The 24,611-nt window shown below is 28.8% G+C and overlaps 2 protein-coding genes across 4 annotated transcripts; both read right to left on the bottom strand.

Moving 5' to 3' along the window:
* Positions 1-624: 624 nt before the first annotated feature.
* On the bottom strand, positions 625-5,267 carry LOC105114703 (major facilitator superfamily domain-containing protein 12-like). Of its 2 annotated transcripts, XM_011011341.1 has the most exons (12): positions 4,927-5,266; positions 4,777-4,846; positions 4,382-4,578; positions 4,028-4,103; positions 3,827-3,910; positions 3,669-3,748; positions 3,178-3,304; positions 2,720-2,779; positions 2,570-2,620; positions 2,318-2,476; positions 1,578-1,710; positions 625-1,140 (listed from the first exon to the last, which is right to left on the bottom strand). In XM_011011341.1, exons 1-12 carry the CDS (start codon positions 5,088-5,090, stop codon positions 971-973), a joined length of 1,371 nt encoding a protein of 456 aa, XP_011009643.1. In that variant the 5' UTR covers positions 5,091-5,266; the 3' UTR covers positions 625-970. The 2 variants fall into 2 exon arrangements, with proteins under 2 accessions (XP_011009643.1, XP_011009644.1); XM_011011342.1 differs by lacking the exons at positions 2,570-2,620; positions 2,720-2,779 and having other exon boundaries at positions 4,927-5,267.
* Positions 5,268-14,011: 8,744 nt separating this feature from the next.
* On the bottom strand, positions 14,012-15,362 carry LOC105114704 (protein YLS3-like). 2 transcript variants are annotated; one of them, XM_011011344.1, is made up of 4 exons: positions 15,131-15,362; positions 14,714-15,078; positions 14,502-14,609; positions 14,012-14,379 (listed from the first exon to the last, which is right to left on the bottom strand). In XM_011011344.1, the coding sequence occupies exons 2-4, from the start codon at positions 15,054-15,056 to the stop codon at positions 14,243-14,245; spliced, it is 588 nt and encodes a 195-aa protein (XP_011009646.1). In that variant the 5' UTR covers positions 15,057-15,078; positions 15,131-15,362; the 3' UTR covers positions 14,012-14,242. The 2 variants fall into 2 exon arrangements, with proteins under 2 accessions (XP_011009646.1, XP_011009645.1); XM_011011343.1 differs by having other exon boundaries at positions 14,714-15,362.
* Positions 15,363-24,611: the final 9,249 nt, after the last annotated feature.

Raw genomic sequence — 24,611 nt, forward strand, 5'->3', positions numbered from 1 at the left:
TTATTTATTTTTTATTAAAACGACGTCGTTTTGAATTTTTTTAAAAATAGAAATTGACCCAGCCGACCCGTTCAACCCGGTCAAAACCCGGAACCCGGGCCTTGGACCGGGCCAGCCACCGGGCCGGGTTTAAAAACTATGCTTTAATCGTTTTTGCAAATACAAACAACTCGCAATCACCAGGCCAAAAGCTTATTAGCAATAATAAATTTTATAAAATAAAAATAAATTAGGATTTTATTTTTTATATTGCATTAAGATTTAGCAATTTTCCTATTTTTTTATTTAGTTTATTTTTTTTATTGATAAACAAATAATTGAATTTTCTTTTAGGGTGCATGGCTATATTTTGCTGTAAAATTACTTTTTAAAGTATTTTTTGTTTCAAAATATATTAAATAATATATATTATTTTTAAAAATAAAATTTTGATTCATTTCATCAAAATATTTTAAAAGCAACCAAAAATTTAATTTAAAAAAATAAAAACTTTTAAAAACATAATTTAACCGCACTCCCAACACAATTGCTGTACACGAGGTTATTTTGGCAAAATCCATGCACGCGGTTTACTGCCTCTCAACATGACAATAACTTGGCTCAAGGTTTCGTAACACACAGAGACACAAGGTGACTGCCCTAAATTGAATTGGACTTTAATTTCGTGAGATTTAATACAACTGTTTCACAACATTGTGCGAAACAATGTAAGAATTATAATATGTAAATTCTATTAAAAAACATCTTGTGAGCATAAATGAAATATCAATGATTACATCCCAAAAGGGATTAAGGAAAAAAACAAAAGATCCCCCAACTTGGTACGTACAAGTATATCTGCATTCAGACAATCTTCTGGCTGCTTGGAATCACTTGGCCTTCAGCACTCTAGCATTCAGATTGGTAGTCAAATGGCAGCAATGAGGTGAGCGAGTCAGGGCTTTCTGTACAAATTGGGAGCTTTGGTAAATCATTCCAGCAGCGGTTCCATCAAGGATTTTGAATCCTGTGTCTGGAGTTTCATAGTGTATGTAATAGCCACCCCAGCAAGTGAACAAACAGCTGGAAGCAGACCCAAGCCATATCTTGTGACTGAAATATTATCTGTAGAAAGGGCTTCCTCTGTTTTCGGTGAGGAGCCTGCGTAAAAGTGTGTGGATGGTGTTAAGAAGATTCAGGCCATGAACCAACTGAAGGGCTTTGCAAGCAAACTGTGAGGGCTGAATGATTATGAAAAGGGATTGTGTCATCCTCACTTTAAATTTGTGGTTTTATATCTTCCAAATTAACTCATGGTAATGGTATGAATCATCTACTTGTAATGGTTATTCCAGGGCATTGTAAAACACACTCAACCCTAAACCACCGTTGAGGTTTCATATTCAGATGCAGTATATAGAAACAAAATGTTGAAAAGGTATATCTGCAATCTTCCATCTTTGGAATAAAGTTACTCTTAAATAGAAATATAGTCTACTAACCACATTTCCATGCAAATACCGCAACCAGCTTTATTTTTTTCTCTCCTTTTTGTGCAGAGAAAGATCAGAAAGGCCTTGCAATAGGAGAAGACTTACTCTGAAAAGACTGAAGGGCAAAGACAGCAAGGCCACATGAAATCTTGTCTAGGAAGCTCAAAGATCCATAAACAAACGCACAGCCATTTAGATCTGAACCAACTAGAATACTTTGCATGCTTACTCCAGTTACCTGTTATTCATACGTGGGTAAAGAAACAAAAAGAAAAAAACCCAACAACAACAAGAGCAGCAAATTTAAGTCATTCACAAAATTTTAACGCAGTAACAAATTCATAACAATAATAAATAGAAATTAAAATACAAGATTTTAAAAATAGGATATCAGGATATCATGATGGCAGGTGAAACCAGCCTTGGAATCCCAAGATGACAATCTCAAGGTCCATATATTTCTTTTAATTGTACTGGTGTTCCATGTAATAACACTTCCTTTTCTTTCCACCAACAATCTACAATTTTCATTTCTATTGTGGTGTCTAAGAAGCTAAGACCATGTTTAATAAACTAAGATCAAGACTACCAACTGTCAATGACACTTAAAAGTGGAAGCTTTGTATGTGAATTTGGCCAATCTTTGTCACGGGACTGAGAGAGTCCATCATACAAATCAAGCGCATATGTAAATTTTCTTTCGTGTTATTTCCTTTTGAATACAAGAAACACATTTACACTCATGGGGAAGCAGAATGCCACTAGGACTTAACTAAGATTGGAGACTAAACAACATAATTCCATGACATGAAGTATAGTCTAAAGTGCAAAATCATATATCATACCGTCATTAGAGCATTTGCTATCCCAATAAGTACTGATATGACGTACATGAAAGCACTCATGTTTCTAGGTAAAAAGAGGATGCCCGCCCCACAGAATACCCAGAGAATGCCACCAGCAGAATAGTAGGCTTTCAGGCGTTGGCCAGTCCATGACATTTCCTAGAATATGAATACTTGAAACTTGATTATCAATGGAAGGAAAGAACATGAAGAAGTAACATAAAGATTTCAAACAAGGTATGTGAGGATCACCTGCATAATGACAGATACAAAGAAGCTGCTCATATAGATGATTGCAGGAACCTACTTCCATCAATTAGGCATCTTATTAGTTTATTCATTTTCCAAGGTCAATGCATATAAGACTGATAAAATTGATGGTGACAATGTCTGGGAACCTACCAAAGCTTTAGCTGACTTGGCCATCTGTAAATCATCCATAACATAGAATGCAAGATATGCCTGAAGAAAATGAAGCCATCTGGGTGTAAAACCTACTTATAATGAATCCCAATTTCTCTCAAAATGACAGATAGCTTGCACACACATAGTTATGCTCATAAAATATCAACAAAAAAAAAAAATGGAAGCCAATTTCTTTGGAAAAAATTTCCCATGCTCTTTATGGATGATTAAATTAGGCGTTTAGCCCGGACTTCAACCAAAAAAAGAAAGGACAATTACTCCAGTAAATTTATTGACATGGTGCAATTTGTCATTTAAAAAAGAATGGATCCATGGTGAGCATAGGCTTCCCACATATTTCAAGCAGAGAAAGTTAAGCATCTTGCATATATATATATATAACTTGAGATTAAATGAAACAAGTGCCAAGTGAGACAAAGGAAATGTGCTCTGACCTGTGAAACATTTTGTACAAGTCTGGTAAGCATATAGACAAGACCAACTTGATAGTATAAAACTTTCTTGAACCAGTATGCCCATGATATCCTTGCATTACTAGTTCCATGCACGCATATCTTTAACCTGCAATAAAAGGGTATTTCTATTACCATAACTAACTAGCAGTTACTGGTACTCGTGTCCCTCCCATCCCAAGAAGTCTCAAGTTCGAGCCCTCACATTATGCTTGAGAACCATAAGTGCAGCGTACAAAATTAAAATACCAAAGTGGCATCCATGATATGATTTAACTGGAAAAAGGGTTGGCATATTTCTTCAGTATTACACCTTGAAAGTAAAAACATGTATATCGACAAGTGATCAGTATTCATCAGAGTCATTCACTGCCACTGTGTCATTCACTGCCACTGTGCTACACTATTCAACATTAGCAATTACCAAAACACCATCTAAGAACTGCAAAATAGATCGAGATGATTGGCAGTACCTTGGCTCTTTAGTGCCAAGATGAAATATTCCCACAAAGCAGCATCCAATAAAAATTGATGTGTACGCAATCCAGCGGTACTGCACATTTGAGGCAAGTGTAAAGACAAGACCCAAAGTAAGATCTTAGAACAAAATCAACATGGAGCAAGCTCATACCTGATTTTCAATATCCGCATGAGTTGTTGCTTTAATGGAACTGAATACTACTAGCGCGACAGCATAAAGACTGAGGTTTGCAACCTATAAACATTTGGAGATTAAATCAACAAAAGAAAATGAACATCACCTCCAATTCTGCTGCATTAATAAGTACTGAAAGAAATAAAGCACTAATTCAAAATTTAGAGAGAAGATGACCATTGTAAAAGCATTCCGACAGCTTGTCATTACCACCCTGCTTGATGAATTCAGTGAAATGCAATTCACCATCGACCTATAACAAAAGGAGAAATTGAAGTTGATAGCGCATAAGCTGCAGCTTTATAACAGATACAATTACACATATCTGTAACTCTTCCATGGAGTCTATGAGAGATTATTGTTTTTCTTTGTTTATCTCCAAACAAACAATTGGACACTGCTTCGGCTTTTCTATCAAGCAGTGGAAAAAGCAGGAAAAAATTAAAATTATTGGCTTATGTTCTGCTGTGAAGAATGACTAATAGTGAAAGCACATTGTAACTAGCAGAACTAGACTACAGGGATCATTACATGTGTGAAACTTGGGTGGCAGCCCAACCCACATTGAAGATTGCAGCAGACGTGCTGTATGAAACAGTTTCTACTACGGACGAACAGGAAGCCAAGATTTTGCATGGCAAGCAACCGCCAAAAACTGAAGAAAATGAGATGGCAACCAAGATAGATCCTGCACCATGCCATACTTTGAAATGTCCAAACCTGTCTATCTATCAAGCAAGCGAGCAAAAATTACTACCAGAAAGGACGACCAAGAATTATCCAAAAATTAAAATCATTCGACAATTTAGAAGACAAAATTTCAGAAATAGAGCAGAGCATTCATCTGTCAAATTCAAATTCCAAAAATCAAAACCCTCCTTAGACAGACATTTTTTTTTCTAATAAAGAGAATTAGGCATAGATACCAGTTCTCCAGCAAATACAGTAGCAAAACCATCAGCTATCTGACCTGCAAGCATAGCTATAGCAGCATCCCTGTGCAATAATAATAAGTGGCGTAAATATCACCAATACTACGATAAGGATAACATAAAATTGTGTGGCAGCATAGTTACCTCGGGGATAGTCCAATTTCCGTCAAGAACAGTAGAAGATAAGTAAACCAACAGGCAGCTGTGATGTCGTTGAGCATATGACCGACGCCGTAATAGAAAACAGACCGTCTTCCGACAGGCTTGGGGTACGAATCATCATCATCGTTTTCAACATCATTCCTCATTATGCTTGCCTTACTTTACTACAAGGTTACTGCAAGGGGAAGGAAAGGAAAGGCAGTTCTGTTTTGTGCCCTACTTTCCTTTTGTTTCATTTCCATTATTTTGCATAAGCTTCTCTGTTTGTATCCGGCATTTAGCTAACTGCCTGACCTTTTGGAAATTCGGAACGTCAGTCTCTCTCTTTCATTTTTCAAGGCAATGCAGTGATTGATGGTCCAGATGACAAGATTGCCCCTCCCTAACCCTAGCCCGTTCGATTTTTGACATTTTTATTCGACGGTTCAGGACTGGTTTGTTTCTGAATCGGTTAGGAATTAACTTGAGATAGGCTAATAAATTTACTCCCAAACTGAGACTCCGTCAAAACTGGAAAGAGATTCCGTCAATATTTTTTTTCCAAAACAATATTATTTCAGTTCTTTTAGGAAATATCTAAAATGATATGATATTATTAACAAAAATTAATAACCCCCGTTAAATCCATTTAAGCCGTAAATTGGGTTATAAGTCCGGGCCGGATCTTGTAATAAGGATTTTTTAGATATTTGAAGAGGTCAGTGTATTCATTCAACACTCCAAGACTAGAAAGTAAGAGAGAAGGATAAAGGAATTTAACTGAATCAATCAGTGAGTGACAAAAGACCACGTCGTCCGTGGAATCTCATTTGTTTAAGAAAGAGAGCGGCAAATAACAAGGTTGTAAATTCCGTTGGCAGTCAGCTTTTTTAATCATAGCGATATATCTTGATTTTGAAATATTTTACCATGTCGTTCCAAGGTTATGTAATTATAAGTTAATTTATTTTTGAATTTAAATTTAAATTATGCATAATAAATTAATATATCTATATATAATTGCATAATTTGAATTTTAAAAACAATATTAAATATCTAAATATAATTTTAAAATTTAAATATTTTTATTTAATAACTATTAAATTATTGATTTGTGTTACGCTATAGTTCAGATTAATTATTTTAATATAAAAAAATTTAGCATAATTAGTGTTTTTCTAATAAGAAAAAAAATTAAATCATTTAAAAGTTAATTTAATATGACCGATCAACTTGACAGGTTCGAAAACAATTTGTATGACTAGTAAAATAATACTTTTATTCAAAAAAAATTCAAGATGATATCTTTTTAAAAAAATATTGAAACAACAAAATATTAGATCAATCATGTTGACCTTTTAACTTCATAACCTGAGTCATGAGACCATGATAATATTAAATAAAATAAAGTTAAATAAATAAAACTCAATTCCCAATAAACTCATTGCTGAACGATAAAATTAAGAAAAAAATAAATGTAATTCATAATTCTACATAGATTAACTTGTAAAAATGATAATATAGATCATGAAATTAAAATAATTTTATAAAAAATAAATTGAAACAAATAACAAAATTTTATTCATAATCAACTCAAAGTTGAAAATATTAAATGATAAAATTAAAAAAATAATTAAAAAAACAGATACAAAAATTTAAATCAATATGTTAGCCCATCAAATCTATAATATTGATCATGTGATCAAGATAACTATAAAAAACAAACTATAATAAATTATAAAATTTAATATTTAATAAATAAAATATTGAACAATAAAATTAAAGAAAAAAATAAAAAGTAAAAAAATTATTTATAAAATAGAATTAAAATAAAACTAAAATATCTCGGCTGGAATTTGATTTAGAAATCCAGAATGAACTGAAATTCAACATTGGATGAAATTTATTTTGGGTTGCTATGTTTTATGAAAAGGCATGATATATATATATATATTATTTTGGGTGAAACTACACGAAATCAACAAGCTTGAGACATAATCAAAACACGATGGATTCCCTTCCCTTTTATTGTTTTGATTTTGTCTCACAAAAGATTTACAAGGAATAATTAAAAAAGCACCTATTACTATCAGTCCCCAACTTATAATCCCTTTACCAATTGGGTCCCCAATGTATCCAGAAATTCTCAATTTCATCCTTCCATCAACTCTCTTGGTTAAGTATACAAGAGGGAAACCAATTGAGAAAATTATAAGATTACCCCCAAAAATTAAGACAATCTCGTGTTTCTATTACGCGAATGCCTTCTTCTTTACGTTGTTTACGGATGACACATCTCTCTCTCTCTCCCCCTTCACCTAACAGTCTTTCCTTCCTTGAGGGAACTTCAAACAACTCCCTTCACCGAACCGTCTTTCCTTCCTTGAGGGAACTTCAAACATGTGACTCAAGCAAACAACACTTCAAAGTTCAAACTGAGACAAAAGCATCGGAACTAAAGGTTAAATATCAAATCAGTCCCTGAAATCTACTAATTCTTAATTAAGTACTCAGCTTAATGATCTTCTCAAATGGATCACAAGATTTCGGCCATTCCGCATCGAGTACCATCTATGGTGCAATAATTCGATTCAATCATGCATAAAGGATATATTCTATATATGCAAGTGTAATATTTTGCTCTATCTATTGTTTATAGTGCATGTTACCAGTGAAGTAAATTTTGATTATTTTAATCTATGTTTACTTCATGCGGTTTTGTCTTCATTTCATTTGTGTTTACAGTTTTTTAAATAATTTCTATATATCTTCAAAGTTATTAACTGTCATTCCATGCAAAACAATCAAAAACATGTGAATTTCAATTAATTATTACACTAATGTTTAACTTCAGGGCTTATGGGATTAGTTATAGTGTGCGCAAGCTGATCCAGATATCCACGTTAATCTAAAAATTATTACACTAATATTATAATTTTAAAGATGATAACGAAGGATAAGGAATGAGTTTATATATATATAACACTTAATAAAATTAACTAGAATGGGTAAAGGGAGTGTTTAAATCCATAAATCTCAGGTAGAAAAATAAAACAATGCAATGTGAGATCTAAGCTAAATTAGAAGCTCGTATGAAGTTGCTTGAATAATTTACCTTCTATCCAATAAAAAAATTGAGATCCGTTATGTAGCTGCTTTGTATATATAAACAATGAAGTGTTTTTTTCATTAAAAAACAATCACTTTAAACATTATTTTTTTCATTCCTCCCCTTTTTTTGTTTTAATTTTGTTCTTTTTTGTTCTCAATTTTATTTTTATATTTTTTTCTAATAATAGTTTGAATTATTTTTGAATCAGTCAAGTGAATTAAATTGAAAAATTGAATTATTTTAAAAAAACTTTGATATTGTTTAATTATAAACTCTAATTAGAAAAAAAAATCATGTTAGAAATTTCTCTTAATTTCTTTTTTATTTTTTTTTAATACTTTTTAACCCATAGATTATATTGGTTTTGGATTAGTTAAAATAACTGTATTATATCAAAATAACTCTTTATATAATTTAATTTCAAATCCGAGTTAGACAGTAAGATAAATTAAAAGGTTTTTTCCAAATAATTTCTTTTTATTTTATATTTATATATTTTTTTATTAATTAATCGAGTTGTTTTTAAATCAATCAAATTAATTATATTACATTAAATTAATTTTTATATAGTTTAATTATAAATAAATATAGTGTAGATATGAAATAAGACGAAGAGGTTACAAAATTGAGTTAATTTAATAATAATATTAAATAATTTTCTGTAACTGAATATTTTTTACTATGTATAATTTTTTTTATTAGGCTTGCAATATAGCATGGTAAATAAACTACTATATATTTTATTATCAATCACCAACTTTGGGAAAATCTCAATGACATCACTGTAAACAAACCCATATAAAAAACGTAAACGATAGGAGCTTATTAATATAAAAAAGTCATGGTGGTCGCGAAATATATCACAAAAGGGATCGAGTTTTTTGTACGAGAGAGAGACCTAAAATTTTCTTTTGATCCGCAATGTTTAAAACTAAAATGCTTTCATATCTTATTTGGTATTATGTTTTAAAAGTAATTTTAAAAAATTTAGTTTTTTTAAATTAATATATTTTTAATTATTTTGATTTTAAAAAAATAAAAAATATTATTAATATATTTTTTAAATAAAAAATATTTTTAAAAATAATTATAACTACAGTTTTAAAAATAAAATAATCAAATGATAACAGAAAAAGTTTCCAAAAATATCAATCGCTGAAAGCGTGAATATTGGAAAGAGTGAATATTCAATGGGACGCACCACGTATGCTGATTCAACACGAGAGCAGCGTTTCTGTCTGATTTGAGACCCAACTAATTAATTTGTCCTTTATCTGTGATGGATGTTAAATAAATCAATTCAGAGTTTTTCATTTTAATTCGTCTACCTAGCAATCTAATTCATGTATCAAAACTCATTTTAATTTAAAGAATTTCAAAAAATATTGTTTTATTTTTAAAAATAATAATAATTAACTAATTAACTTGTTTAATTCATAACTTTGAATTTTATGTTCAATGAGCTCCGGATTTAATAATTATTTAAAAGATATTTTCATTCAATAATTTCCTAATTAATCCATCAATTTTTGCCAAATTAAATATTTTCCGATTCATATCTCGAAAGTTTCGAACTTTCCATTAATTGATGGTTTATTTGTTTTTGCGTTTTAAAAATATTTTTGAAAAAATTTAAATTTTTTTTATTTTTTTATTAACTTTAAATTAATATATTTTTAGTATTTTTAAATTATTTTGATATGCTCATGTCAAAAATAATTTTTAAAAAATAAAAAAATATTATTAATATATATTTTAACATAAAAAATTATTTAAAAAATAATAATAACTACATTTCCAAACACCTCTTTATCAAACAGGTTGGATTGAATTATATTTTGATCTTTTATATTTAAATTATATTTTGGCTGGATTGCGTGCTGTGCGTGGAAAGTAAAAATAAACAGGTTTGGATTTAGGTGAGAACAAGTTGACTTTTGGACTTTTGGGGGGTCATGCTAAGCTGCTGAAAAACTGGAGGAAATTATGGAGGGAGATATTTAACAAAATTGCAAACAATTAATGCTTTTTCAATTAGATCCTCCTTTCGGTTGATATTTTTAGCAGCCAAGTCATCTAGAATAATATCCCACGTCTGCGGAACGCAATTACATTATTGCTAACTTGAATTTTCAGCAACCCAAATAATGTCCTAATGAAGACTATCTGGAGAGATAACTATAGAGAGAGAGAGAGAGAGAGAGAGAGAGAGAGAGAGACCGCTGCCTTGGTGAACTGGCCCTGATTGAGCTGCCGTTTCTTTTGGAAAGCAGAGAGAGAGAGAGAGATTTGATTATTATTTTAAAATTAATTTTTTATTACTTTTACTTATATTAAAAATAAATTTAAAAAAATAAAAAAATACTTTCTAGTATATATATTTTTTATAAAAATAATAATAATATGACTAATTAATTAACATTAACATGTGTTTTGGATCCTTATTTTTATTAAAAAATAATATTTTATTTAATATTATTAACTCACAATATAAAATCACTCAGTTATCATTATTAACTATAACTACAAAGGTATAGTTTTGTTATTATGGACTGTATTAAAAAATTAAGTTTTTTTTATTTATATTTTTAAAGTTGTATTTCTTTGTTTTATACTTTTTTCTTTGTTTTTTAAATGAATATTTTTTTTGTTTGATTTAGTTTATTAATGTTAAATTCTTTTATTTAATTATCAAACTTTTATGACATGGATTATGGGTTTAACAGGTTAACCCAGATTTTTTCTAGTTTTTCTTTTTAACTATTTTTTTGTTTAATTTAGTTTGTTAATGTTAAACTTTTTTCTATTTAGTTATCAAACTTTCATGACACGAATCTCGGATTTAACAAGTTAAGTCAGTTAATTCTAGGTTAACCTGTAATTTTTTTTTTCTATTCAATTATCAAACTTTCATCACACTTAGATTTGATCAGTGTTTGAAAAGTTAGCCAAATTAATTTAGATTTTTTTTTTATTAGTTTTTTTCTTGATGCAGGTTTGTTTTTCTTTATTTTTTTCTTTTAAATTAATCTTTTTTTTAGTTGAGTTTTTTTTTTGCTTTTTTCTTTTTTTTTCTTTTTTTTTTTATAAATTTAGTTGTTAAAATTATTTTTTTTCTATTTAGTTATCAAACTTTCATAACACGGATCCTAGGTTTCACGAGTTAATCTAGTTAATTCAATTTTTTTTATAAGTTTTTTCTTCTTATAGTTTTTTTTCTTTGTTTTTTCTTTTTAATTAATTTTTTTGTTTAATGTAGTTTATTATTATTAATTTTTTTATATTTAATTATCACACTCTCATGATACATATTTCAGGTTTGATAAGTTAACTTGATTTAGGGAATTAATCTAGTTCATTCATATTTTTTTCTTTTTCTTCATAAGTTTTCTTTATGCAGGTTTGTTTTTCTTTGTTTTTTTCTTTTAAATTAATCTTTTTTTAGTTGTGTTTTTTCTTTTTAATTATTTTTTTATAAATTTAGTTGTTAAAATTAATTTTGTTTTCTATTTAGTTATCAAACTTTCATAACACGGATCCTAGGTTTCACGAGTTAATCTAGTTAATTCAATTTTTTTTATAAGTTTTTTCTTCTTATAGTTTTTTTTCTTTGTTTTTTCTTTTTAATTAATTTTTTTGTTTAATGTAGTTTATTATTATTAATTTTTTTATATTTAATTATCACACTCTCATGATACATATTTCAGGTTTGATAAGTTAACTTGATTTAGGGAATTAATCTAGTTCATTCATATTTTTTTCTTTTTCTTCATAAGTTTTCCTTTCAATTTTATCTTTTAATATTGTAACTATAACTAAAATATATCAACCTTTTACTATGGATTACACTGTGCAAATTCATAGTGAAAAGCAAATACCTTTTAGTTATAGGGTTTTTTTTATTGTTTTTTTAATTAATTTTTTTATTTAGTTTAGTTTGTTAATATTAAATTTTTTTCTATTTCGTTATTATACTCTCATGATATGAATCCCAAGTTTAACTGATTAACCTAATTTAGTAGGTTAACCAGTTAATTCATATTTTTTTCTTTTTTAATTAGTTTTTTTTCTTCTAATGTTGTTTTTTAATATCAATTTGATTAAAAATTAAATTTCATAATTTATTTTGTTTACTTTATATTAAATTATTGTAATCTCATAAGAGGATTTTATTGTACTTCTCATTGCAAAGCACTATTCATTGGAATAACGCTTTGCTTTATTATTTATTTTTTCAATTATTTTTTTTTAATTTTAATTTTTAATATTAATTTTTCTCTTTTTTAATTATCACACCCTATAACACGACCTTGCAGCCAGACTCATATCCAAGACTCTGGATCTGATGTTACAGTCAATCCCACTTAAGTTTGAATCATGCAAGTTTAATATTATAAATATAACTTCTAAGTCAAGCGTTGTAGACAAACCTAATGCTCTTAGATATAGTTTTGTAAACACTCTTAGATCTTATTTTTTTTAATATTGTTTACATAAAAAAATCAACTCACAGCATAATGCCGGCCACATTTCTAGTTAACACTAAATTACTACCACCGCAACAACACTAGTCATGCCACCATTATCGATCACTAATACAACCATGGAAATGTTAAGTTTAACCACAAATATAACCATTAATCAAATATGTTTCATTTAACTACACGATCAATGGTCAAGTTTAACCATGGAAAGACGTTGTATTTGTTGTTTAAAGTGTGCGAGCATCTGCCAAACAAGGCACTGTATTCATTGAAATAATGTTTTGCTTTATTATTATTATTAATAATTAATTTTTTCTTAATTTTTATTGTAATATTAAATTGTTTGTTTTTTAATTATCACACTTTTATAACACGACCTTGCAACCAAACCCATATTCAAAGCTCCGAGTTTAATGGTAGTCAAACCCATTTAAACTTGAGTCATGCAATTTTAATATGATTGTTAATATTATAAATATAACTTTTGAGTCAGGTATTGTAGACATACATAATATTCTTAGATATAATTTTGCATAAAGATCTAACACTTTTAAATTTTAATTTTTTTAATATTTTTTACATAAAAAAATTGACCCGCTGCATAACACGAGCCACGTTTCTAGTTAATACTAAATCGATACAGCCGCAGCAACATTCATCATGCCACCATTGCTGATCACTAATATAACCATGAAAATGTCAAGTTGAACTAGTAATACAACCATTAATGAAATATGCTTTTTTTAACTGCATGATAAATGATCAAGTTTAACTTGTCTTATCTGTCGTGGGAGCACCTTCCATATATATGCTAACAACCTTTTGAAATCGAGTAATATTTTTTCGGTAAGATAAAATAATGTCCTTGATAAAAAAATAAAATAAAATAATCAACATAAAAATACATAAATATTCATTAACCAAAAATTTTGATTGTTTTGATTTAAAAGAAATTTTAGTAATCTAAACCTTAAATAGAAAAAAATAATAATATCCTGGATTAAAGGCATATAATTTCTTGTCTCCAAATGCAATTTAGTATTTTCACTATTCATATAAAACAAAAGGACTCTAATATCCTTCTAAATAAGGCCATTTATTATTTGAATGAGAGGTAAATTAATAATTTATTATTTTAGTTTATTTTGAAAAAAATTGGATTAAACCCTTTACTTTTAGCATATTTGTTATTTTGATATTTTATAAATGAGAGGGGTGGGGCGGTTAAACGACATTGGGGTTTTATCTAATTTAAAGTTTAGGTAATAAACTTGTTGGGTTAATTCTAAAATATATTGTTTTCGTTTTTTAAACAAAATAAACATTGATTTAGATATAAACTATATATATAAAAAATTATTAGAGTGAACAGTGACTGAGTCAATTAGATCAATCAAGCATGATTAGATTAACCTCCAATTCAATTTAAGATAAAACCAAAATTAACCTCGGTTCTGAATCAATAAATTACTGAAGATACACAGATCAGTTTAATAATCATGCATCCAAGACGAGGTGTTGTTTTCATTTGAATGAGGAGAGAGAGAGAGGGAGGCTAACAAGTGTGAATAGCCCGTCCTCTGTGTTTTCTCGGCTTCACCAAGTCCAAAATCATAACTAGCAGGTTGAAATTCAGCATTACTTTTACAAAAGCCAGTCCTTATTTCGCTTTTTTCTCAAAAGATTGAATTCAAGATCTATATATATATAGAGGATGGGATGCCTACATGGACAAGTGTGAATAGATATTGAAACACCAACCTAAAACCCCTAAAGAAACAATCTCCAAGCCAAAGTTTATCTTCCCACTGTGGCATCCATGGCTCTCTTGTTGAGCACTTCTTCCCTGGGGCTGGGCACCTGCCGCCACCATACCATGCATCAAATCAATACAAAAATCTTGCTATAAATCTAATTCATTTCCGATAACAATAGCTTCTACTTCATTTCATTTCATTGAAAGGAGCAAGCACAATAATTACCTCCAGGGCTGGGGCTGAGAGCGGGGCTGCTGGCAGTATGATTAGAGCTGTTTGCTAATTGATAGAAAATCTGAGCGTCTGGTGAGTTAGGAGGCAGGTTGAGAAGAGCTGCGTCGAACATCAATAAATCAAACAGGGCACTGATATCTTTAATCATCAACAAATATCAGTTATTGGAATATATCATAACCTTCTTTCTGCTAAATACTTACCGGGGCACTGGGAAACGTTGGCAGGGGCATGGCAAACAGAAGGGAGGCTCAAAGCAAGAGTGGCGTTGATCTTGAGACCCAAATCAGGATCATTCCTGTCTTTAATAATGACACACAAGCACTTTTTGTTGTCCTTCAGAACCTGCTTTAGACCATTACAACAATCTGGGGTGGGAGCTTTGGCATCTCCTCCAACATAAGGCAGACATGTAGCCAGTCCTACCAGCTGCTCTGCACATTCTTCAGTATCTTTGTCCTTCTCTGCCATTGCTAAGCTAACCATAACTGACATCAACACTATGACGAACATTGTTAGTCGAATTGTAGTGTAATGGGAATTCATTGCTAGAGAGCATGAACAACAATACAGTACAGTTATAGAGGACACCCCAAGAAGTTAAGCATGCGTACAAGGAAGGAAGATAGAGGTTTCAATTTATAACACTTGTGTGATCAATTTATTTGATCACACAGGGACTCACTTGCTAAGAACAGAGCCAACGCATGCTACTTTTTTGTTGGAATTTCTTCAATGGAAATCATTTTTTTAATCTGAGGGGTTTCAGCTTTTGTAAAATCAAGTCAAATGCGAACAGGAAGATAGTGGAACTTGGATGGATCGCCCTCCCTCGCTAATAATAAAATCATTTTTACACTTTAGTGTTTCTAAAAATATAATATATGCTGCATCAAAAATATATTTAAAAATTAAAAAAAAATTATCAAAATAAATATCAGACACAACCTCAGTCATAGTGAAGTGGGGTTTACTAAAATTCGTGGGAGTGGTAATGTGAACAAGAGAAAGTGTAAAGAAGGAATATCGGAGAAGAGCATGCTGTAGTGGCCAGCCACTGCAAGAGTCCAAAGGGGACTGGAAAGTGGGTCACTTCACCAACCCACCATCGGCAAGAACAATGATGCTATGTGCTCTCTAATTCTTGTGTCATGATTGGCAGAAACAACCAGGCCTCCATTGGCCTTAATTGATGTTGGCTTCTTGTGACATCATTCACCGTTTTGATGACGCCATACATACACAAACACTAGATATTTCGATATAGTTTGGCTTCGCATTGGCTTATATAATTTATTTTTTTAGTAAAAACAAATATACATGTTTTTCTATATATTTCTAGATATAATTTTTTTTATTAATAAATTAAAGTATCTATATACACATCTAATTAAATAAATTAATATTTAATCAATAAATAATATATTAATTTTAAGATATATTATTTCATGACATGGGAAACTATTCAAAGAGATATTTTTTTTGTCAAAAAGGTGTTATAATATTTTTCTTCCATAATTCCTTCTTTTTTTATTAATTGTTTTCAACAAATTTTTTTTATATTATGTTGGCATGTATAAATACACCACTTTCATGTTGGCATGTAAAAATAGACATGCAAGTAAGATAATGAATAAGATTAAAAAATATTAAAAAAATATATAATTTTATTAAAAAATATATAATTTTATAAAAAAATATATAATTTTTATAAAAATAGACATGCACAAGTAAGATTATAAATAAGATTAAAAAATATAATTTTATCAAAAAAGAATAAAAATTGAATAGCATCTAATAAAATAAAACCCTAGAAATATATTTTTCATTATTTAATTAAAATCAAAATAGAAAAAATAAAATAAAGTTCTTTACAAGCAAAGTCCATGCCTCTCTGACACGTAAAGAGAAGTCAGGGCGGGCGCGGCGCGTAGTGCGTCATCGTGCGCGCGAATTCACAGTAGAATTGGGTCAGGTAAATTACCCGCTCGTCTAGTGTTTTCTGGAGCTATAGGAAATTGAAGCTTTGTATTTTGGCAAGGACAGATGTCAGCCCATTAGAATTTAGAAAGGTATTTGGACCTTAAGCCCATTGGATTACCAACTCTGATCTTTATCTGATCCATTAACAGATCAAAATTTAAGCTTTTTAAATATATAAAAATCTAATTCAAACTATTAAACCTTCAAATTAAATATGCTTAAATTTTGATAGCAACAAATAAACCTAATCATGTAAAATCCTATATCTTTAGTCTTTACTGGTGGTAATAAAGATGAATCTTCACTCTGGTAAAATTAAATAAGATTTCCACAAGTAATTGTTTGATTAACTTACCCCAACAATTAAATTACGAATTAAGTATAATTAAGCTTAAACAGCGAAAAGAAGAATCAATTTAATTATATTTAGAATATACAGCTATATATATAATCCTTTAATCTCTACATAGCTCGTGATGGTGTTGTGGTTCACGTTGAAGCCATTTTCCTTTTGATTTATCCATTTAAATTAAAATCATTGATTGAAAAACAGTCTCCAGCTAGAACCCTTGTGGTCTAAGAAACCAATATATATATATTAGCTTTTTTTTCGAGTGACAGTGTCATCAGCATGATGTATTGGATTTAGCCAAGGTTCATCTTTTTTCCTGTCGTGGTGTGTGCAAGCTGGCTCGGACATCCCACATAAATAAAAAAAAATATAAAAAAAATATGCTTTTCAATTAAGGTACTAAAAGTTATTTTGGGTTAAAAAATTTATTTTTTCAGTAATTTTATGTTTGAATTAAATAATTATTAATATAATAATTATTAAAAATTTATATAATTATTAATTTTAAAATTTATAAAATTAATTGAGATAGATATAAATTAACGTGAATACCTATATTAAAAAAAAAAAAAGAACTTTTCACAATTACATGCACACAAATTAACCCTAATAAATAGAATTAAGGTCGAGATCGCAATAGAGTAAAATGAAATATCAGCCATATAAAATGAAGTCAATGGCTGGAAATCTGTTCCATGGTAGGTGATCCGAGGCAGTTCTTCATTAGTCAACTTGTCACAAGATGAATACCAGCCATATATATAATATGGTCACCGTCCGTTGGGAATTTCCAGTTGGATTTTTATTTATTTATTTTTATCAAAAGCAGGGATCTAATTGCTTATTTTGCAAGTAAAGTCCTCGCTTTTCTTCATTGTGCAAAAAATAGAACTAAATTAAATTAATTCTGACGTGCATCATTTCTCTATATAAACCCTCTTAGTGTCTCCCCTTCATTCACAACACATCAAGACTAATTTTTTTTATTAGGGTAACAATTAGAAATAATATTGAAGAAAACATGGGTAATAGTTATTCATCATCATCATCATCATCTTATAACTCTCATCCTCCATTACCGATACACCTTTGCTTTTTCCTGCTTATTCTGCTAGTGTTCATTGGTTTAACATGGTACATCAAATATGAGCCGGTGTTAGAGAGCATGTTTGATCAAGGGAAGCTGATTCTAATGGTGTCTCCCTTGCTGCTTTTGCTACTTGTTCATTGGTTTTCGAATGATGATCATCAATATGGCAGGAGGCTTTCCTATTACCTTCCTTTTCCAGAGAAAGACTCTCTCCATAGAGCTGGAGGAACTCCTTGGGGAGTCGGGTTTCTGCTTGTTTTTCTCTTTTTCCTGATCTCTTACCACTCTTATTTCCAGGAACGTTGGTTTCCTCTTTTAAGCAGATCATAATACAGTATGCCTTTAGCCTTTAGCCACCATGTTTGTCCACTTGTAATATCAATAACTGTAGGATGAGAGAATCACAGTTTTCTTTGCTGGGAGGGACTGGAGAAGGGCTTGCTGAGGAAATATCTATGGTGGGCATCCAGATTTTGCAAGCCGTTTAATCTTTGCTGACTTGTAATTAATATGAATGTAATCATATAAAGAATGGTATTTGCGTTTTTATTTCTATATCTGTCATCACTAGGTTGTCAAGATCAATTGCTGCCGACTTGTGCCATGCAAATAGGACAATTGCTGCCGACTTGTGCCATGCAAATAACTGTGTAAAAGAAGGACAGTGTGAATAGCAGCGCAATGATGTGCAGCCTTGGATGCCACTTTTCAATTTTGTTGCAGTGAAAAAAGAAGCAAAGAGTTCTATAATCCAGCAGTATTATAGGCTTTGCATAAAGCATTTTGCTTTGATTTGTTTTGGATCCTAGAACATGGCCTTGGGATATGTGAGCCTTGCTTTTCATTTGGCCAAACCACCAATTAGTCCCTCAACTATGAACTTATTCTAAATGTAATCCCCATACTATTAATATCTCAATTGGGTCACCAAATCATATATTCCTTTATCGAGTCATCTGCTTAAACTCTTCCCCTTTTTTATTGAAAAAAAATCTCAAAGTCTAATTTCCTAAGAAATTTCTTTTGGGCATAAAAAAATATTTTGATTCAGAAAGGGTTACTAGATTCAGGAACTTCTGTCACTTTGGGAGTGAAATTGATAGTTTGGGATCCAATTGAAAATCGATTAACATGGACTTATATGAGTTTTTTTTTTAGTTTTTTTGCTAATTTTAGTTATGATTTTCTATGTTTCAAATGGAAACACATCCCTTTTCATAGTATCCACAGAAAGGAATAATATTTAAAAATTTGGGTTTTCAAAATTAGGAAGCATTAGGTAGGAAAATGTCACAACAATTATTAGGTAAGTTAACGGAAAGACAAGAAGAATTCAAGGTAGATGAGTGCACACCTTTATTTTAGTTTTTGCCTAAGACAACAAGTGAATTATGTACAGGAAAGATAAGAAGATTTCAAGTATATTTTTCCCACTTTAAAGCTATTAAAAAATAATATAAAATTATTATTAAGATTTTATCTAACAACTTAAAATATTTAGTTAAAATAATATTTTTAGACGCGTAAAACAATAAGATCCCAATAAATAATTTATATAATTTTTTAATATATCTTCTTAGGTAAAAGCCTTTTAAACTTAAAACTTATATATGTTCATATTGCTTTATACTTTATTTTTATGAAATAGAACGAGGGTGATGAGATTTAAATTTATAACTGCTTAGTTAATAAGGCTATAATACTTGAATTTGTAACTGCTTAGTTAATAAGGCTATAATACTATATCAACAATCATCTCAACCTAAAAAATTAAGTTATAATATAAGGTTTCAATCGTAGTTTTATATTATTTTCTAATACCCTCTTAAATGAAAACATTTTAAATTTAAAATTTATACAAGTCTACAATACCTTGAGTTTAATTTTTATTAATTAAAATGAGAGTTGTAAGATCTGAATTTGTAACTACTTTGATCATTAAAACTTTAATATCACAAAAAATTACCTTACCTAAAAGTTTAAATTATTAGGTAAGATCTTAATATATGACTTATATTATTCTTTAATATGTTTTTTCAAGTAACATTTTAAGCTTGAAACTTAGATATATTTATATTATTTTGTGTTTAATTTTTATTAAATAAATTTTTTTTATTAAATAAAATGAATGTGATAAGATTTGAACTTATAATTATTTAGTTAATAAGATTTTAATATCATTTTAAAAAATCAATTCAAAAACTTAATTATTCTTGGAAGTTTGCCATATTTGGTTGACATTTACCATTCTTGACTCTTAGATATATTTTCCCTTGTTAACATAATTTTATAGCGGTCACTCATGAGATAAAATTATTTAGTGTCTGATGCACCATTTTTTTACAATGTATTGTACAAACAAATCAACCCGTAATAAATGAAAATTACTGCACCCCAGATAAATTAAAAAAGAAAAGAAAAGAAAAGAAAAGAAAGATCACTAATTAATTAAGTACAAAAATAAACGATTCAGCGAATTAGAAGAACACATGATTTCAAGTCACTGAGATCTTCTAGGCCTTATGGATAATGGGCCGATGACCATTTAGAGGAAAGCCCATTTCTTCTTGCCGGCTCTCCACTCCATTTCACACGATTCCCCTTCGCCCTCTTTCTGTACTTACCATTACTGCAAATAATTGCATTTGATGACATTTAAGGAGCGCACATAAATGATGAAAATAGTTGAGATAAAAATAAATTTAGTTAAAAAAATAGATGTATAAATATAAAAGTTAGTTTATTTTCATAATAATTTTAGAGATAATTTTGTATTTAAAAGTCAAAGAAGTACAAAGGGGATGAGTTTTTTGATACAATATTTATTAGTTTTTATTTTTAAAATATCTTTATAAAAAAGTATCAATTTCAAAAATTTTCAATTAAGTTATTTAAAAATAAAAATAATAATTATTATAATTTTAAAACTTAATTCAAGAACTAATTTGAGGCAAATATTATTATAGTTTTAAAACCCGATTTAGAGGTTGATCTAGGACAAGTCCCGTTTCACGAAACGAGTTGACCTGAGTGAGCATAACAATAAAAGTGATAATTATCATAGTTTTGAAACCCGATATAGAAAATGATCTAAGATAAAGTCCGAGTCATTAGAGGGATTGAAAGTTGACCTAGATCAACATAAAAACAAAAGTAATTATTATTATAATTTTAAAACTTGACTTGGAGATTGACCTAAGGTAAAACTCGAGTTACGTATTAGAAGGATTAATTCAGGTTGACTTTTGTCAATATGATATAAAAAAATTATTATTATAGTTTTAAAACTTGATGTGAGGTTAACTTAGAACAAAACCTATGTCATGGATCAGGAGGGTCAATCTAGATTGATATATGTCAATGCAAAAATAAAAATTATTATTATTATAGTTTTAAAACTCGATTTAGAAGTCGATTAGGGTAAGGTCTATGTTACAGGTCAAGAGGGTCAACATCGGTTGATCCAAGCTAACATATGGATAAAAGTGGTTATTGTCATGGTTTTAAAACCTGACTCGAGAGTTGACCCGAGACAAGGTTAAGGTCATGAGTAAACAATGTTAATCTGATTGACTTAGTTTTTTTTTTAATCAAAGAAACCTTATTTTGACTATTTTTTTTCAATAAACAATTTGATTCGTGTTTTATCCTCGATTGACCTGAGTTTTTAATCGGGTCATGAGGTCAATTCAATCATTCCTTTGTTTTTTTTATGCCCAAACCAATTGATGCACCAAGTCAATCGGTCAAGTAGTCCTAGCTTTAAAACTAAAGCAAGAAAATATATATATATTTTTAACATGTAAGTTTGATAAAAATACATATTAAAGGTTAAATAATTTTTTTTTTATTTTTTTATGTCTTGTTAACCATAACCAAATAAAATATAGAAATAATTATTTTATTTTATTCATTATTACCAAACACAATTCTATCTCCATTTCTTTTTTTTTTTATTTTTTATTTATTTTTTCTATCTCGAGACAGTAACCAAATTTATCTTAGTGCTTGATTGGTACATTGCTATTTTTCCTTTTTTTTTCAATTTTATTTTTTCTATCTCGAGACAGTAACCAAATTTATCTTAGTGCTTGATTGGTACATTGCTATTTTTCCTTTTTTTTTCTCTAATTGTTTTTTCAAGATTTTCACTAGCATGCCAAATTTAATCATATTTTCCTAATTGTTAATTCTTCTACTATTGTTCTTTATTTCCTCTATTTAAAAATTGTTTTCAAAATTCTAAAAATTAGAAAATAATAATAAATAATAATAATAATAATAATAACAAATGATGTTGTGGATTTTCTAAAATATAAAACTAGACATATTCATGTATTATCTTACAATTCTATTTAGAAGTTTCATTACACACTACCAAAAAATCAATAAATACAAAAACAATTACAAAGATAATATTTTTGTTGGTGAATTGCTGATAGATTTTTTTGATGAAAATATTCCCTTAGTATTTACCGAGGGAATTACAATGAAAAAAAATATTAAAAAAAAAAAAAATGATGATATGTCATTTTTACCTACAGAATTACCGATATAATAAATTTATTAGTAAACTGTAAATACTATTCATCATGTCAACTACAAAAAGAATCATCAATGAAAAATTATGTTGGTATTTTTCAGAAAGCTCTGAAACTAGTTACTTACTAATTGCATTGTTAATTATTGTTCTTTATAAACAAAACCACTGACGGATTGAAAAGTCGTTGGTATTATTTAACAGTTTTATGAAAAATTTTAATTAAATTAAAATTTTTAATTAAATATTATAGATAGAATAACTAACGGACTGAAAAGTCATCGGTGCTATTTGGAGATTTTTAAATTTTTTTAATTAAATTGAAAATTTAAATTGAATATTACAGACAGAATCACTGATGAAATGATTAAAAATATTGACATAATCACCGATGAAATGATTAAAAATATTAATATTTAATTATCCATAAGTAAACCACCGTAATAAAAAGCCTAGAATCCATAAGTTCACAACATATAAGACTCTTTTCTTCTTCTTTTTATTCTTCTTTTTCATATGTAAAAAATATCAATATTCATTTTTTTCTTTTTTTTTTTCCCTCTTCAACTCTTTCTCTTCTCTTCTATACTCATGCTCATGTATATATATTTTGTCTTTTTAATTGTTTTAATTAATATAATTTACAATTTTTTTTCTCTTTTTAGCTTTACTTGCAATGACATTAAGGTAATATTTGTTTATTGTTTTTTTCACTATATTTGTTATTTTATTTTATTTTTAATTGTTTTTATTCTTAATAATTGTATAAATATTGTTGTAGGATTTTTTTTCATATGATTTTTTTCCAAGCATTTTGAGTATTATAAAATGTTAATTTATATTAATTTAAGTATTTTATAGTTTTTTTAAAATGATTTTTTAAATAATTATCGACAGAATTACATACGATATTTTTTCGAGAAAAATATCGATAGAATGACACGGATAATTTTTTTTGCATGTCTTTTCTTTTACAAAAAAAAATTTATTAATGAAATATTTACTGATGGAGAATTTCTATTAGTGATTTTGTTGATAAATTAATTACCGATGAAATAATAATATAAATATCAATAAAAAGATTCTGTCGATAAATCTAAAGGTTCTGATTGTGAATATTCTTATTCTTGTTTAATCAACATAATCACTAATTCATTTTTTTCAAATAATTTGTTCAAAATTCTTGTTGTAATTAATCATTACAAGATGTCTCAATGTACGTGAAATAAATAATTTAAAACAGTACAATGTAGGTAAATGCAATTATGCTTTCCTTTTTATTTTTTCTTTTTATCCCATTTTTTAGTGCTCAAACAGTGACTACCAGGATTATCTTATAAATGATGTAGTTAGATAATTCATGTCATGTGAAGATTCAACCCTTCCTTTTTTGTAATGTTTTGAATATAAAGGGATAGGAAAAGGCTAGAAAGCCCTTGAAGACTTAGATGTAGGAATAAATTAAATGAAGGGTATTGTAGTGATTGTATAAAAAGATGATAAATATAAATAGGAAAAAAAACAAAAGAAAAGATCTGAAATTTGAGAGAGAATCGGCATGAGAGAGAAGAGAGAAAGAAGAAGAAGAGAAAAAAGGGAAATTAGAAAGGATTTTAGAAAGGAGTTGGAGGAAATAAGTAAAAAGATAAGATTATTTATAAATATTTGTTGATTAAGCTTTAATTTCAATTTTGATAAATGTTAGGGTTTTGAAGATTGTGTTTTGGGTGAATTAATGAGTTAAATTGAATGTTATAAAGTTAATTGTTGTGGGTATTTGATTATTTGGTTAATTTTGAGAGATTGAATTGAAAGATAATGATTTTGAGTTATAATTTTGTTTGAATGTTGAACTTGTGTTAGAAATAAGTAAAGAACAGTGGGTTTCTGTTGAAATTCTGGGTTGGAGGTTGAAAAAGATAAAATTTCGGTTTGGTCCCTTAATTTTGGAAAATTACAGTTTAGTCCCCAAATTTTGGAAAATTATAGATTGGTCCCTGGAGCATATTCTGAGATGCTGAACAGAATAACATATGAATTATGGGCAGAATTACTGTATAGTTATGAAATTTTAAAACTTTCAATTTGGTCCTTCATTTGACCCTAAAATTTTGAAAAAATTCCAGAATGGTCCCC

The sequence above is a fragment of the Populus euphratica genome, unplaced genomic scaffold (genome assembly GCF_000495115.2).
Source record: "Populus euphratica unplaced genomic scaffold, PopEup_1.0 scaffold567.1, whole genome shotgun sequence".
Classification (NCBI taxonomy): domain Eukaryota; kingdom Viridiplantae; phylum Streptophyta; class Magnoliopsida; order Malpighiales; family Salicaceae; genus Populus; species Populus euphratica.

Excerpts from the sequence above, each read along its gene's own strand:
- LOC105114703 (XM_011011341.1), bottom strand. The coding sequence starts at position 5,090 with ATGAGGAATGATGTTGAAAACGATGATGATGATTCGTACCCCAAGCCT. Across the intron at positions 2,477-2,569 it reads TTGTATCTGTCATTATGCAG|GAAATGTCATGGACTGGCCA; the intron begins GTGATCCTCACA and ends TTCATATTCTAG. Across the intron at positions 1,711-2,317 it reads TAGCAAATGCTCTAATGACG|GTAACTGGAGTAAGCATGCA; the intron begins GTATGATATATG and ends TATGAATAACAG.
- LOC105114704 (XM_011011344.1), bottom strand. The coding sequence starts at position 15,056 with ATGAATTCCCATTACACTACAATTCGACTAACAATGTTCGTCATAGTG. Across the intron at positions 14,610-14,713 it reads CAACGTTTCCCAGTGCCCCG|CTCTTCTCAACCTGCCTCCT; the intron begins GTAAGTATTTAG and ends TGTTCGACGCAG. Across the intron at positions 14,380-14,501 it reads TCTCAGCCCCAGCCCTGGAG|GTGCCCAGCCCCAGGGAAGA; the intron begins GTAATTATTGTG and ends TGGTGGCGGCAG.